Source organism: Prionailurus bengalensis, chromosome B1 (genome assembly GCF_016509475.1).
Source record: "Prionailurus bengalensis isolate Pbe53 chromosome B1, Fcat_Pben_1.1_paternal_pri, whole genome shotgun sequence".
Classification (NCBI taxonomy): domain Eukaryota; kingdom Metazoa; phylum Chordata; class Mammalia; order Carnivora; family Felidae; genus Prionailurus; species Prionailurus bengalensis.
In genome coordinates, this window is record NC_057344.1 from 115,487,865 (window position 1) to 115,503,596 (window position 15,732).

Genomic DNA, 15,732 nt, shown 5'->3' on the forward strand with positions numbered 1-15,732 from the left:
TTTCTCTGTTGGTAACCATTGCTAGATCCTGGTCAAGTATTTATAGGTAATGTTTAGTTGTCGATTTGTTTTTGTCTTTTTACTGTAGTGACCATATTTTTGATCGATTGAGCCACCAGCCCTGGTGGGAACCTGGCTTTGTAAACCTTAAAATTTAGCTGACCTTTGAATTCATAGCGCATTGACCTCTTTCCCAGTGACAGCTCTTCCCAGAGGAGCTACGTTTGATTCTGCTGCCTCTCCAGCAGCCCACACCCAGGTCCTACAGATATTTTTGGCCTGTGTTGAATCTTCCCTCTTAACTCATCATGGCTGCAGTCCTCGCTGAGGTTCTCAAGCCTGCCGTCTGGATTATTAGAATAGCCTTTGCAGAAATCTTCCCACCTCCAGGCTTCCTTTCTGCCACTTGATCTTCCGTGTTGCTCCCGGGGGGGGTTTGCCAAAACACGAATTGATTGTGTCACTTCCCCACTTAAAAAATGGTCAGTGCTTTTTGTTTGACAAAGTGCAAACCACTCAGCGTGGATCTATTTACTCTGCCCCGTCCTGGGTTTTCCCTGCGGTCCCTCTTGCTCATCTGCAACCTAGCCCTTATGAGTCCTGTGCTCAGTTCAAACGAGATTATTAGCAGTTCCCCACATACACTGCGGGCACTGCACATGCTGTCCCTGTGCTTGGAAAGCCTGTTTTCCCCTGCCATGCAACGGATACGTGTGCAGTGTTTCTCACGAGAGATGTTAGCATGCAGAGATTTGGTTCTTGGCTAGAACCAGATGACCCCCTGCTTCATCTTGTAGAACTTAACTTTGGTGCCGAAATTTCAGTGGGCTTTCCCAAAGAAAGTTACAGACATTTTGATGCCAAATAGAAATTTTCAGCCAGCTGTTTGCCGGGGCAATCTACTTGAGCTTTTCAGTCTTTCTTTTCAACTGTACAACGGGAGGAGCACCTAGGGCCTGTGGTTGTTTATCATATATGCCTTCCTTCTTCCCTCTACCCCTCACTGAGACCTACCTCAGTTGGCCTCTCCTCTGTGAAACTTTCATGATCTTTATTCAGATTCCCCAGGTTCTTCCAATGCCATCATTATAGTTTAATGATATCAAAATGCTTCTAAATACTGAGTGGCAGCCTTTTCCCTGATTGAAAAGAGGATCTGCCCTTCATATAGATGACCAACCAAGGGACCCAAAAACCAGTATCACAGACGATGTCCATGTTTACTTCCACTTAATGGCTGTTCATGGAGGAACCTCTTCTGAGCTGGCCTCCCGGCTTGGTCATTAAGAGCACAGAGAGGACAGTCGCAGGCCCTGTGTCGTAGTAAAGGTATTCTGGTTGCAAGCACGTACACATGCTTTTGTACTTTATTTTTGCATTCTTTTTTTTTTCTTTTTAAAGAACGTTGTCCTTTTAATCACTAACCCTTGGGTACGGACAGCAGCCTTTCTATGCTCTGCTTCTTAATGGAAAAACCCTCACAAGTGCAGTGTGCTGAGGACTGACATTCATTGATTCACTCCATCTTCTGTTTGCACCACAATCTTTAATGCCATTTCTGTTACAAATCATGCAAAAAATATGTGTCTATACTTCACAGTTTGGTTTTGTGTCCTTAACGATTAACACGGTATATAGTATTTTAGACTAGATTAGGTGGAGTATATTTGAGTCCTACAATTTATCTCGCACATCCTTTTTTAATGTCATAGCTATCATTGTGCTTTCTGGTCACTTCCGTATTTTTTCTAAAAGTTAAAGTGTCCTTTCTACTCTAGCCCAGAAAAAAAAGCAAAGTGCCCCCTACCCCTACCCCCCCACTCCCCAACCCCACTTCTCAGCGGCTGCTGCAGTTGGTGGTTTCCTTCACTTAATCAGAGTCCCCAGTGTTTCTCTTGTTGCTGGGCCAGTCCCACAGCCTTTGAAGTCACTGTCCTCCACACTGTCCTTCTTCTGAAGGCAGCACTGGCAGTCAGTCATTTGATAAGAATTGTGGAGCAGAGAGGAGCTCTGATTTGCATTCATAAGGATTTCAGGAAATCAGGAATGGTGGTATCCGTGCTGTCCACTCTTCCCCTTTGTTTTGGGAATTCAGAAGCTCCTGTAAGGGTAGTAGTTGACTTGTTTAGTCAACGTCGAGCACTTACTGAGCCCCTAACTAATGCCAGATAGCGTCCCGTGACCTGAAAGTAGTGTTGAGTGAGGCAGAGAAAGTCCCTGCTTTTGTAGTGCTCACATTGCTGAGGGTGGTTATTAAAAAGCAAACCGGGGGCGCCTGGGTGGCGCAGTCGGTTGGGCGTCCGACTTCAGCCAGGTCACGATCTCGCGGTCCGTGAGTTCGAGCCCCGCGTCGGGCTCTGGGCTGATGGCTCGGAGCCTGGAGCCTGCTTCCGATTCTGTGTCTCCCTCTCTCTCTGCCCCTCCCCCGTTCATGCTCTGTCTCTCTCTGTCCCAAAAATAAATAAACGTTGAAAAAAAAATTAAAAAAAAAAAAAAGTAAACAGAAAAATAGGAGTGCAGTAATAAAAATAAAACAGGGACTGACTTGGGCGGGGTTCTGCTTTGGGTGTGATGCTCACGAAGGCCCTTCTGAGAAGGTGATACCGATAATGACCTGCTATCCTTGAAAACCAGAGCAGTGGCTGAGAAACGACCCGGGGAACTGAGCATTGTGCTGTGGAAAGCACTTAGACTGAGAACGAGGCCACCCAGGCTCTGCGAGAAGCCCCTTCCTGAGCTGTGTGGCCTGGGGCAGGTCCTTTAAAGCCAGTAGACCTCCGGTTCCCCACTCCAGTGAAAGTGCTGGGTCCTTAGGCCTCTGAGACACCCTGTGTCCGTGGCCCTTCCTTGTCTGCTTTGCTCTTCTGTGGTCTGCACTGCCTCCCAGTGTTGCTGAAGAGACTCAAGTCTCCTTTATGTTTACAGGTTTGTAGTCCCCGTTCTGGGAGTGGTTCCACAGAACTTACTAAAGCACCTGTACGGTCTTGAAAATGACATGTAGACAGCGTGGCTATTTTTCAGTTCCTGTGTAGATCATCTCCAGCCTCCCCTTCTCCACCCAGCGTGACCGCCTTTGGTTAGGGAATCTGGTTCTCCACTGGTGTGAGCCCCTTGTTGGCCACACTGCATCCACACTAGTGCTGGCTTCACCTTAGAAACAAGCCAGTGACAGATAAACTGTTTGATTAGAGCTGATCCTGCCAACGACGGGGCGTGAAATCTCGGGCAACTGGTTTCAGTTTGGAGGGAAGTTGCTGAGTATTAGCTAAATCCCTCCTGATCTCCTCTCCAGTGAGGTGGAGCTTAATGGAACCCAGCACCCAGGAGGGGAAGATATCGTGACTCCAATGTGAAGATGTATTTTGAGAGGGTTTATTTCTCTTAGGTACGCAGTGGAACTTAACCCTCTCTTGGCCTCCTGAAAGAAAAGTCCTGTTAAATTAGATCTTTGAGCTCAGATGACCATGCATGGAGCACAAAGGCGAGAGAACTCTCTTGCCTCTGAACTAGCACAGGACAACGAACTGTAGGGAAAATATCCCCACTTAATAAGGAAAATCTTTCCTCAGGGAACAAAAAAGCCCTCTGAAAATTTGTATTTCTGCTCCTTGAAAGATAGACGTTTCATTTACTGCTTTCATGTTTTTGGTGCGAAATACCATTGCAGCTGTCTCCTGCAGCCCAACATAACTGGCCTTTTAACAGTTCCCTGTATACCAGTTGTGTCCCCATCTTCCCGTGTGTTTCCATTTGCACGCTTTGTACACATATTCACTCTGGTGAAATCAGTTGAAACGAATGAGCATTGACTGGTCTCAAACTTTGCAGTGACTTTTAGGATAATTAGAAACGGGCTGCACGAAAGACTTTCTTCCAGGGTAGAGGTGATTCCCAAGCTGTGTGGTCTTCCAAAAAAGCCAAATTCATCCTGAGCTTTTAGGACGAACTTGTCACTTGTAGGAATGCTGGAAGTCCAGGGCCTCAAGGAATGAGCCTGCACACGTTCTGCTGTGTCCAGCTCTAGGCCACTGTTGTAAATGCCAGTCATATGTAACATCTCGAGAGTTTGTCAGAAGTCAGAGATTGTCATCAAATACTGAACTTCCCTTCCTTCCTTACTTAATCGAGATTCATGGGAGTTACAGAAGAATTAAAATTTTTGAAAAGCTGGAGAGAATGATCACTTGGAAGTTTACTAATGTAAAAACATACCTTTACAAATTGGCTTATTAATATTTACTTTAACAAATGAAAAAATCCCATTATCTTAAAATTACATAGATTGAAAAGATTTTTATGATATCTCAACATACTCCTTTTGACTATATAACATCAAAGAGCTAGTTTAAAAGAGCAAACTATCTTTAAAACAACACCTTTTTAAACACAGAGAGATACACACAGATACCCACATACAGACATACTCACAAAAACTTAAGGTTTTGGATATTGGTGTAATCTCTACCTTGTATACTTGCTAACCTGAGATTAAAATGTGTTTTTTACTTGAGGCTTTGTTTCCCTGGGGCCAAGAGGTGTGTGGGAGAGGTAATTTCTAGTACAGTATAGAATGCAGTAGTTAATTGCACAGTGCTTAGCTTTACATCTCTAGCTTTCCATTTGAGGGTGATGCTCAGGAGCCTGATGGGCTGTTTATTAACTAAGGGCTGGGGGCCCGGGGCCCTGGTGCTCACGCAGCCTCCTGACAGCACTGCAGCATGCGGCTGGAGACACTTCCGGGACCGGCCGTGGGACTGAGGGTCTTTCCGAAGCCATGCCCTCTTGGAGTCAGGGAGCCATCTGTGCCCAGGGGTCTCACGGACAACGGTGTTTTGTACAGGCTTTGATGCCCACCCTGCGAGCTTGCCACTGGTGCCTCATCTTCGCTCTGAGTTCTGTGCCTTGAGAGCAGATGGAGTCATTAGGTATCAGCAAGCCTCTGGCTCTTTGCTTCTGGTTGACATGGCCAGTTAGAAAGCAAAACCAAGCTCTTACAAAATAATAAAATGAGAAACAAAAACCTTCAGGCTTGTTCAGAGTCTCCAAGTAAAAATTAACGTTTTGAAAATGGGAAAGAGGAAAAAATAACATCCTGCTTTCCACTCTTCATCTTTTTGTCTCATGCTTAGACACTATGGTCAAATACTTTGAAGTGTCACTCAACAAGCAGGAGATGTGTGAGGGTTTGGGGCTCTTGGGAAGGGAGCCTGAAGCCTGGCGGCAGGTGGCTGTCCGATCAGGGAGACCGGCCCCCCCATTGCGGGACACGGCATGGGGGCAGGGCCTGGCCGTGCAGCCTGCAGCGGGCACCCTGCTCACGCTCCCAAAGCACCCCTGCTGCAGCCCTTTGACCGGGCGCCTGGGCAGCTGAGTTGGTTGAGTGTCTGACTCTTGACTTCATCTCAGGTCATGATATCACAGTTCATGGGATCGAGCCCTATGTCAGGCTCTGTGCTGACAGTGCAAAGCCTGCTTGAGATTCCCTCTTTCTCTCTACCCCTCTCCCGCTTGCATGCATGTGCTCATGTTCTCTCTCTCATAATCAATAAACAAAAAATTTAAAAAATAAATTAAAAAAAAAAGAGGAAGCCTCGCCTAGTGGGGGACTTCCTGCCTGACATTTTGCCAGGCAGCCACTGGTGTGGCATTGGTCTTGTCTGGGTCAGCAGGTTGCTTTCCTAGGAAATGGAGATTTTGATGGCCCGGAGACACTCCCACCTGGCACCTTCCCTAGACATGTTCCTGTCTGAGGCGGTGGCCTACTCGTGTCTTCCTTCCTCTTATGTTTGTCCTCAAATTCCTGCTGAACTTGTCACAGATTAGTAGAAACCTGTAAAGAATTCCCAAGGCAATGAGACTTAACTATAATGTCTCTTAGTAAGAACATTCAGTAAGGAAAATCCAGACGTCTGGCTGGAAGGGCAGGCGTGGTCACATTGTCCTGGAGAGAGAGATGGCTGCATAATGACACTGTGTGGCCACACTAAATGCTGTGCGGAGTGCAGGTTTTCAAATTCTGACCATTCTTCAGGACGCTGTATGCTGACTCATAGCGTGGGGGCCTTTGATGGCAAGAAGAGACAGCCCATGTTGGCATAAGGAGAACGGGGAAGTGCATTTGAAAGATGCAGTGGCATCTTGTGGAAGCCAAAGACAACAGTGCAAATGACCCAGAGAGAGGACTGGAAGATGGCCTTTTCCTGCTCTTACATGTGCCCCTGAAAACTGCTCTCTTCTCCCTTCTGTAGATCGACTTTCTCAGTTCTTTGATCATGTATCCAGAGCTCCCGAGCTGACACATTGTGACAGTGTCAGTCTCCCAAAGAGATGAGGATTCAAATTCCAGAGAAGGGACTCCAGTCAGCCCAGCATGGGTCAGACTCCTTCCTCGGTCCACAATCCGCTGTGGCCAGAGGGAACGGTCACACCGTACAAAATCGCCATCGGGGCACACTGCTCTCACTGTGGGGGGTATTGGAGTTGGGATAATCAAGAAGGGGGCTAGGCAGCAACCCAGCGGGTGTCTGTTGCAGCTCACCAGTGAGCCGGTGACTGGGATCTGTTAGATCAGCAGCCGTGCTTTAGTGAAGATGTGGGGAGACACTCATCCCTGTGGTGAAGGTTTTTAGAATCTCTCCTTTGCTACAGTGTCAATTCTTCAGTGGTCAGGAGAGCCAGAAATGTGTTTAAGTTGCCTTGGGAAACTGAAACAGAGAAATGGACCCTTGGCCAGCAAAGTTGCTCATAATAGGAGAGGGAGAGGCTCATTTAAACCCTCTTGGGACATGTAATATTTAGTATTGTTCATGAAAGAGCATGAAATTAAGATCAGTGCACTTAAGAATAGTTTATAGAATAAGAAAATTATTTTGGACAAATTTGGTTTAAGAAGAATGGTTTTCTCACTGAGCCATCTGGAACTATTGAGGAAATGAGCCCTTCTGGGTAATGGCTTCCCAGAGAACTGTAGGTTTCCCTCTTTAAGTATCAAAACATGTAATTTGTTTAACTCTTGAGTGCCGCTCAACTCTTTCTCCTTCAAATTAAATATTTCTTAGTACCTCATGCTGTTGTTCTACGGTGCATATAGTATATGGTAACAAGGACTCGGTGCTGTTTGCCACTATGCTAACTGACCACAGATAATGTGGGATTTTAAGAAATCTACCCCTTTATCATTTTTGTACCTTCCCTTCCTGAGACGCTGCCCTCCTCTAAGGTAACACATTCTTCCGATCTGTTGTGTGGTTTCGGGAACCAGCAAAAGAAGTATATCTGAATAATTTAGAAGTTAAAAGTAAATGGGCTCTGCGTTGGTGTATGCAGGGTGATCTTGGAAGGAAGGGGGCGGCTTCTGCCCATGAATTCCTCGATGGCACTGTGATAGCTTGAGGCTCTTTTACTTCCTTTTCCCCAGCTGCGTTCTTTAGACCTGAGGCTGCCGGCTAGCAGCTAGCCGAGCTCCCGATGAGTGAGGGGAGCCTGCCTAAAACCATCCGCGAGCCTCGGCAAAGTCACCGTGTCTTTCTGGCAGAATGAGAGGACAGTGAGGGCATCTCAGTGGGACAGTAGTGCTCATCTTCTTGATTACATTTGAATTCATATCTAACCTGAAATTTTCTAAAATTTTAGGTACGTTCTTTGAGAATATCTCAACAGACCTCTCTGGCTGCCCTTTTGCGATGACTTTTCTCAATTATCATTGTGTGTCTGGAGATACTGTGTTTCATAAGAGATATTTTATGTTTCATAAGAGGTTTTGCAGAATTCTCTACTGGTCTGTACTTTCCACCAGAAGCTCTATAAATGGTATGAATTCTGCTCACTCCCCCAAGTATGCTGAGGCTGGAGCATCAGAAATGGAACGGATGTTTCTGGTCCACATATTGTGTCCTGGGTGCTCTGCTAGATGTCTCTGCTTAGATTACCCCATGCCAGTCTTGAGGCAGCCCTGGACAGGGATGAGGAAACACCAGTGGCTTGTCCAGGGTCACGTGACTGGGGTGCAGCAGGGTCGGGTTCGAACCTGGATCTGTCTTTAACTCCCAGTCTCCACCCACTGCAGTAATAACCCTTATCATGTCCTTCCAATGCCAGGCACTCGCCAAGCTCACCACACACTGTCTCCTTTTATCCCCTCAAACCCACTTTATGAAGCGTGGGGACTTACTGTTTCCATTTTACAGATGAGGAAACCAGGGTTTGGTATGTTCGGGTAATTGGCCCAAGATAACCCTGGTAGAGTAATGAAGCCAGTGTTCAAACCCAGTCCAGGACTATGCTTGGAGCTCTGCTGTGAACCCCACAGTGCACTGTCGCCTCCCTGTGCAGCAAGCATATGCTTAGACACGCGCGCGCACACACACACACACACACACGTGTTTAACAGTGGAAATTCTTGGTTTGAAAAGAAAGTACGCACTGATCCTGTTGCCTCATTTTTAGGAGGTGAAGTTGGCATCTTTGGTATGGGAGAACTTCTAGAGAAATGTGAATTGGATAAAGAATTTGGAGATGGGAGGTTGAGGTGGATCTACATAGTTCCTGTCTTCCTGAAGTACTTCATCTTATAGAGCTAAAATGATGTTTTGAGGCTCTCTTATTCCAACAGTTCTTCGAGAATATTTCTGTGTTGTTTCCAGAAGTAGCAAGGATCTAAGTGAATAAGACCTGCACGGGGAGGCCCGGCCTCCCGTTGTGATGTATGTGCTCACAGAGGAGACACAAGGGGCCCATCGGGAAGGGAAACCGACAGCTGCAGATAGAAACCAGAAGTTTCCCTAGAGCAGTTTGTTAAATAGTTACACGCCTGCCTCAGAATCATCTCAACGTTGCCCAAGTCCGCTTTCACTGATAATTCACTTTGAATAACCACAGGGGAGGAAACCGCATGGATTCAGTAACCCTGCCTCGGAATGTATAGCCTGGATCCAAGCACAGGGCCAGAGACCCATCACCGCACTGACCCCCTTCCTCTGGGCTCTGGACACCTCCTTGCTTCAGAGCTTGTGGCTGGCAGACTGACCGGTCTCGAACTCAGAGACTAAGGACACACCTAGCTGCAGAAAGACGACCCAGTGGCAGCCTCCCTAACCACACACTGTCATTTCTTCTCTTTCTCAAACACTGGGTGGTGTTCGCTTACAAGGGGCTGGCTTCTGTAGGTTACACTTGCAATCTTTGAGGAGATTTAAACTTCACAGTTAACTTCTTATGCCTCTTGTTCTCTTCAGCATCCTGCTTTCTCACAGAGCATAATATCCTGGGGGTGGGCGGTAGTCTAGATGCAGCCCACCTCCACAGTGCTATTGACTAGTGACGGGCAGATGGATGATTGGAAGGTAGAAGAAAATGAACGACAGTTTAGCCCCAAGATACAGTAGAGAGCACATCGGTTTAGGGCTCAACAGTGAGTCCTGCCACCTGTAGTTTGGGTGACCTTAGGTTGTTTAACCTCACACCACCCCCAATTTCTGTAGGCGGGCGGGATGGTGGCTGTTGTGATCATGTGACGCTGAGCTTGTAGAGCGTGTGTCCCATGCCTGGCATATCCGTGCTCAGCAGACCGTGTTTTTCTTCCTTCTCCCTCACCAACTCCTTGCAGACAAGGCCACTCAGAGTCACAAAGTCATGAGGCTGTGACCCACAGGCCCCCAGAGGCACGGGTATTCTCTAGGGGTCGTGATGCACCAGTCATGTAATGACTGTGGGCCTCAGTGTGCTCTGAAATAACAAGGCCCGACTAGCTCTGTCCTGCTTGCTTCCTGCTCTAGAAGTCATTGCTTCTAGATCTCACGCCCTGAAATAACAGCACTTTGTCACAGTTTGCCCCAAGGCCGGCCAGCAGGGCTAGGCAGTTGGCATGAGGTGTGTGGGGTGCTGCTCTGGGGGCACTTTTTGCAATTAAAATCTGCCTCTGTTTACCTTTTGCAAAACTTATCTCTGATATTCTCTCAAATCTTGTGTAATGACTGAAAACATTTTAAAGGTCCTGCTCCTTCCTAGCAACACTTGGGAGGGGGGAGAAGGATCTTTCTATTCCGGCCCATCGTTTTGGACTCCTCAGCATTTCTGAACAAGGAAATGGTATCACTCGATACGCAGGGGGTATTCCCAGGTTGTTCCTACAGAGCGGCTCCGCTGACCCCGGCCTGGCCTGGACAGCTGGAGCTGACCTTCCTCTCTTCCACCTCAGCCTCAGGAAGGGGCTTGTTTCCTGGGCCCCTCCCGCCGGGGACAGCCTGAGGCGGGGGGCTCGGCTGCAGACCCCAAGGATGAAGCACTCAGCTTTTGGTAGCATCTTCGTTTGAGCCTGTGGAGAAGGACTCCCTCCCCACCCTGTCCTTTCTTGCATCTTTTGGCATCAAGGCCTAGACAGTCCTAATGCCTCCGAGTTAGTGCTGTTTACTTACCAGAAATAGATCCAGTCATGAAATCTCCAGCCACCCCCTTTACTACTTGGGCTCTTCGTAAGTGACTCCGCCCTTTTGAGTTCCTGGTTCCATTCGGTTGGTGGGATATTTTTGTCAAGGTTAGAGTCTGGTCCAAGGGAACTTCGTGGGTTTCAGCTGGATGGTGGGTACGGTCGGGGGAGGGAGGGGGCCTATGCCGCCCGCCTCCAAACCCACTCTACAAATGGCCCACGCGGTGACTCCTGGCGGAGGGAGCCCAAGCCTTGACATATGTAAGATGGGCCTCGCCGCGCTGCCTTTGAAGCCCGAGCAGTAATTGCCGGCTTTGATTGCACCGACTTCACTGGTGGGTTGGGCCGTGCTGGGGCTCGCCTGGCCTGGCCCAGCCACAGCCCCCCAGTGAAGCCTTAGATGTGGGAAGTCTCCAGTCTCCGGAGCCTCATGCCTGTGGTTTCTTGAAAAGAATTGTGATTTGACCTGTTTTACATCTATAAAGCAACTCTGTAAGCCCCCCATTTCTCCCATTTGGAGGTAAGGTTTGGTCTGCCCTGATGGCCCTGCATTTTAAAGGAGCAATCGCATCCGGTCTGTCTTATTTGATAGCAAGACACATTCTCTGCCAACTGATTCCAGTGCCAGTTACACACACATTAGAAGAGCATCCTGAGTGGGGAGGGGTCGCCTTTAGGTTTGCAGTTGTACAGAGCATCTGTGAAAGCAGCTTTCCAGGAGCATTTGTAAGAGGACGCTGGAATACTGAGACAACAGTGGGAAGATGTGAGGCTGTGCAAAGAAATGGCTTTATTAGGAGATACTGGGACTCTTTCCAGGGAAGCACACAGTATCCGTGTGGTAAATGGCCATGCTGGACAGCCAAGTTTGTGACTGCTCAGCTCAAGAAGGGAGGAGGAGAGGGCCCTCGGGTGGGGTGGGGGAGGGGAGGGGAAGGACGGCTTGCCAGGCCAGGAGTTGCAGGGTGCTGCCCCACGTGTCCGCCCTGCTGGGCGGGGGGTGGGGGGACAGTCTCCAGCTCTGATTTCAGAGTGAGCCCACAGCTGGGGGGTGGGGACAGATCGCAGCAGAGGGACAGTCTGTGCCCATCAGCGAGCAGTCCATCCTGATGCCTGCACTTGTCTCCAGCTGCTGCAGCTCCTAGCCCAGGACCGCAGGGCCACTCCTCATCAGAGGCAGCAGCCTGGACCAAACCTTTGAAAATCTGTGCTGCATAAGTACAGCGTAAATAGGAAAGTGCGGGGTGCCTTCCCCACTGGTCTAGGCTTTGCTCCTTTGTCCTTGGAAAGGTACCGTCCTTCCTAGCTCTTATCTGTACCCTGCTTAAATTTTAAAAACCACAGTGCTGTAGCATGTGTTTCCCCGTTAAATAGGGAAAGGTCAGTTTTACAGAATAGGAATTGAAGTCAGCATCGCAAATGTTCTCGGTCAATAGCATTCTGTGACCGATCTCCTCCCGCTTCGTTTGTTTTTTTCAGCAGCGACCTACATATATAGATGGTTTCTTCACAGTTCCCATCAGTCATTGTGAGGGACAGCGCTGGCAGTAGGTGCGTTAATGATAAGAGTCACTGCCAGGTCACTATAGTGCTAACAGCCCTAATAGCTCACGGTGCCTACCCTGCGCTTGCTCAGCACCCGGGGTGGTGAACGCATTCCCCGTCCCTGTGCGCACACATACGCGTACATGTGACCACGGCAAAACTTCACCGAAGTAGACTTACTCTGTAACGTAGTGCGAGGATCTGGGGCTACCCTAGGGCTGCCGCTTTAGCCATCACCAGATCACCAGAGTGCACTATTAGATGCAGAGATCTCAAGACACATGCATACAGAAGTTAAAGGCCTGTGACAAACGCACATTAACAACTTTTCGTTTGTTCCTTCTTGAGGTGGAAAACGAAGCTCATTCCCAACGTGCAAAGCCAAGGCAGCGACCCCGGGACCTCTTCTGGAGATGGAAGCTTGTTGAAAACCCAGACTGTCTCCAGGGCTTGCCCAGTCGACCCCAATGGAGAATTGACACCACCTTCACCCTGAGGTCACCGCTAGAGACGCTGATCCATAAAGACAATCACTGCCAAACCCCCCTTCATCTACTCCAAGAGCCAAGTTCCGAAATCAAGCATAAAAGGTTTCCCAGCCAAGCAGACAGAGCACCTGAGAACGCTAGCAGGCTGAGCAGCTGCCCTCCCTCCTCTCCGCGTGCACTTCTCAGCACTTCCCAGAGCGTCTTGCGTCCACACCTGTAACCTTTTGGCAAGGACAGTAACTTGGCTACGTTTGCCTGCCAGGAGCAACCCGAGCCTGCGGCCGGCACGTCCTCACACCCCAGCGCGGAACTTTGTGGAAGACGTCCCTCTTTGTTTAGGTCTTCTTCTTCTTCTTCTTTTTTTTTTTTTTTTTTTTTTTTGCCTTTCTCCTGAAGCTTTTATTTAACAGTGCAAAAGGATCAGTCTTGTGTTTGCTTTTTTTTTTAAACTTGAATTTTTTTTAATTTACACTTTTTAGTTTAAACTTTCTTGTTGTATATTTTGCTAGCTATGAGCTTTTAAGTAAAACTCAAAGATCTGGAAAAGTTGGAAATAAAAACGAAATGAAAAGAAGCCGCCCTTTTTTGAGCGGCATCTTTTCTGGCAAGTGGCTTCTCTGTGAATTGTAACAAATAGTGGCCTCCCGTCTTCGTAAGGTGTTTGATAGAGCTAAATAAATGTAACAGCCGAATCCACGCCGTGGGTAGCAGTTGGCAGTCCTATTTCATTTTATTTTTCTTCTGATCTCCTTTGTTTAAATGGTAAACCTTGACACATACCGTCAGCAGGCCGGTTTGCAGTGAATTTTCCTTTCTTTCCTTTTCACCCCCTTGTTGTAAAAAGCCCAGCACTTGAATTATTACTTTCAATGTTCTGTATTTGTATCTGTTTTTATTAGCCAATTAGTGGGATTTTATGCCAGTTGTTAAAATGAGCATTGATGTACCCATTTTTTTTTTTTTGAATAACGAGGCACAGCCTTTGCCCCAAACTGCCATCTAACGTTTGTCATTCCAGTTTGAGTTAACGTGCTGAGCATTTTTTAAAAGAAGAAGCTTTGTAATAAAACATTTTAAAACAACGTGTCCTTTTTTAAAAAAAAAAAAATAACAATAAGTTCCTAACAATCACAGCTGGTAATGGCGAGCTAAATCCGTGGGCCAGGCCCAACCTGGCCTCGCCACATCAGAGGGGCGCCTTCCCCTGCCTCCAGGTCGTGCAGTCCTCGAAGGTATTTGGACAGCTTGGACCCCACTTCCTCCTCTCCCAGGTGTAGACATAAATCGGGGCCAGTGCGAAGAAGACTGTCCCCAGGATTTGGATGGGAGTGACTCTCTTCCTCCCTCAGTGCCTCAGACAGCCACCTGGGCCCCAGCCGTCAGCAGGCCTGGGGTCATTTTCCATCATCAGAGCTCTGTAGTCCTCAAACTGGGCTCCCCAAGTCGAGGTGTCCCTGTGCCCCCACTCCTGTCTCGAAAGCCAACGTTTTCCCAGGTTTCAGTTTGAATTCCATAATCTTCCCTTAAGCTTTTCTTAGGCAGGTCTGTAAGTTGGTATCTGATTTAGCAAAAGCTATATACATTTTCAGTTAAAAAAAAATCAGTACTTCGTGGCTCTGCATCCCTTGAACCAGTTTGAGAACCATTGATTCCACCGGCCTGAGATCTCTTGCTGAAGTTGTAGCCAGTCTCCGTTCCCAACCCCCAGCACAGCTGGGGAACAGCTGGCCCCACACTTGCATTCACCCTGCACGGACCGCGCTTGAAGACTGCCATTAAGTCACCGGCCCGTTTCTCTCCTCCCGCGAAGCGATCCGACCTCCTTCCACCTTTCATCATCGGCCCTTTAATCATCTTCATTACTGTCCTCTGGAGCCTCTCCAGCTCCTCCTCAGTCAGTCCCAGACGCGAAACCAACCGGGGAGAACCCTATTCTGTTCAGGAGACGTACTTGTTACAAAGTTTTCAGACTCCTTTGAAAACCATCTGAGTTTTCTTAAGGCTCAGGAACCAAACGCCCTAAAGCTGCCATTCATGCTCTTCCCGGGAGTTCACTAGAAAATCCAAACACAAACGGTGCAGGAGGGGGTAGTGAAGTGTTACTTTTAGGGGGGCGGGGCGGGGGGCCTTATGCCAACACGGTGACTGAGAAGGAAACTAGCAACAGTCTGTTCACCCAGCACGAGCCGGGCTCCGAGGCTGGGAACAGGACCCACCAAAGCCCACTCCGGCCCTCTCTCCGGTGGTTCCTTTATGTTTTTATGACAGAAAAGATGAGTAAACGGTGATGAGGAAATGGTCTGTTTGGGTCCTCCGAGTCAGATATTCCTTCCACCAACTTGATTCCCTCCTAGGTCTCTATGTTCCTTCCAGAAAAACCTTTTTCTCCCAGATATCACGGCTGCCCCAGTGTGGTGCTCGTACCTGGCCCACTCTGCCAAACCTTTCTGCAGGCAGCACTTTGGGCAAGGCGAGTCGGGAGTCTTCGAGAGGTGCAGCCCGACGGAAGCCACCCTGGGGCATCTGCGGGCAGGGGGACGCGCCTCCGGCTCTTTCTGCTTCATCTGGGAGTGATTCAGCTCCATTCCCTGCAAGCTCAGAGCCGAACTGCGTGCTAAGAGGAGGAGGACGGGTCAGCCTCTCTGGGAGCCCAGCCTTCCTCTGAGGTCACAGCTGGCATCCTGGTCCTTAAGAGGGGGTGTATGAAACTCCTAGTTTTAGTTGGTTTCGTTGCTAAGGTTGCTGGCAAGGATCTGTCGAGCTGTTCGAAGGGGCCTTTGAACTGTTTCATGACTACAGCTGTCCTAAGTACAGTAATTTTTCCCCCAGAGTTTGGTCTAAGGCAGCAACAACATGGAAACCTCTAATCAAGGGCCTGTGAGCAATAACAAGATGTCTGTGTGGCTTTCCTTCTGAAAGAGAAAAATCCTGAGGGGCTAATGCGTGGTTCTGACAGAAAAGAGAAACTTAAATGTTCCACACGACATAGTAGTTGTTCTACAAATTACATTTACTACTCCTGCCACAGGGGATTATCTTTCATACACAGAAACCTGGGGAATGTCAAGAGCTGCCCTGTGAAACCTAACTTCTCATTTCTGATAAAGGGTTAATATCCAAACGATACAGAGAACTCCGTAGGAAAAAAAAAAACAAAAAACAAAAACCAACCACTCTGATTAAAAAATGGGCAGAAGATCTGAACAGGCATTTTCTAGAGAGGACGTGCAGATGGCCAACAGGTCCATGAAAAGGTGCTCCACGTCCCTAATCATC

General features: G+C 48.2%; 1 protein-coding gene across 4 annotated transcripts in view; it reads left to right on the top strand.

The window, feature by feature from the left end:
• Positions 1–13,538, top strand: part of LEF1 (lymphoid enhancer binding factor 1) — a 120,886-nt gene extending 107,348 nt beyond the window's left edge. For all 4 annotated transcript variants that reach the window (XM_043570932.1, XM_043570924.1, XM_043570946.1 and 1 more), the window contains one exon: positions 12,317–13,538. Coding sequence is in view for 2 of the 4 variants with exons in the window: in XM_043570924.1 (XP_043426859.1) it covers positions 12,317–12,396 (80 nt within the window). In the remaining 2 variants the exon portion in view is untranslated. The remainder of the gene's footprint in view (positions 1–12,316) is intronic.
• The last annotated feature ends 2,194 nt before the right edge of the window (positions 13,539–15,732 follow it).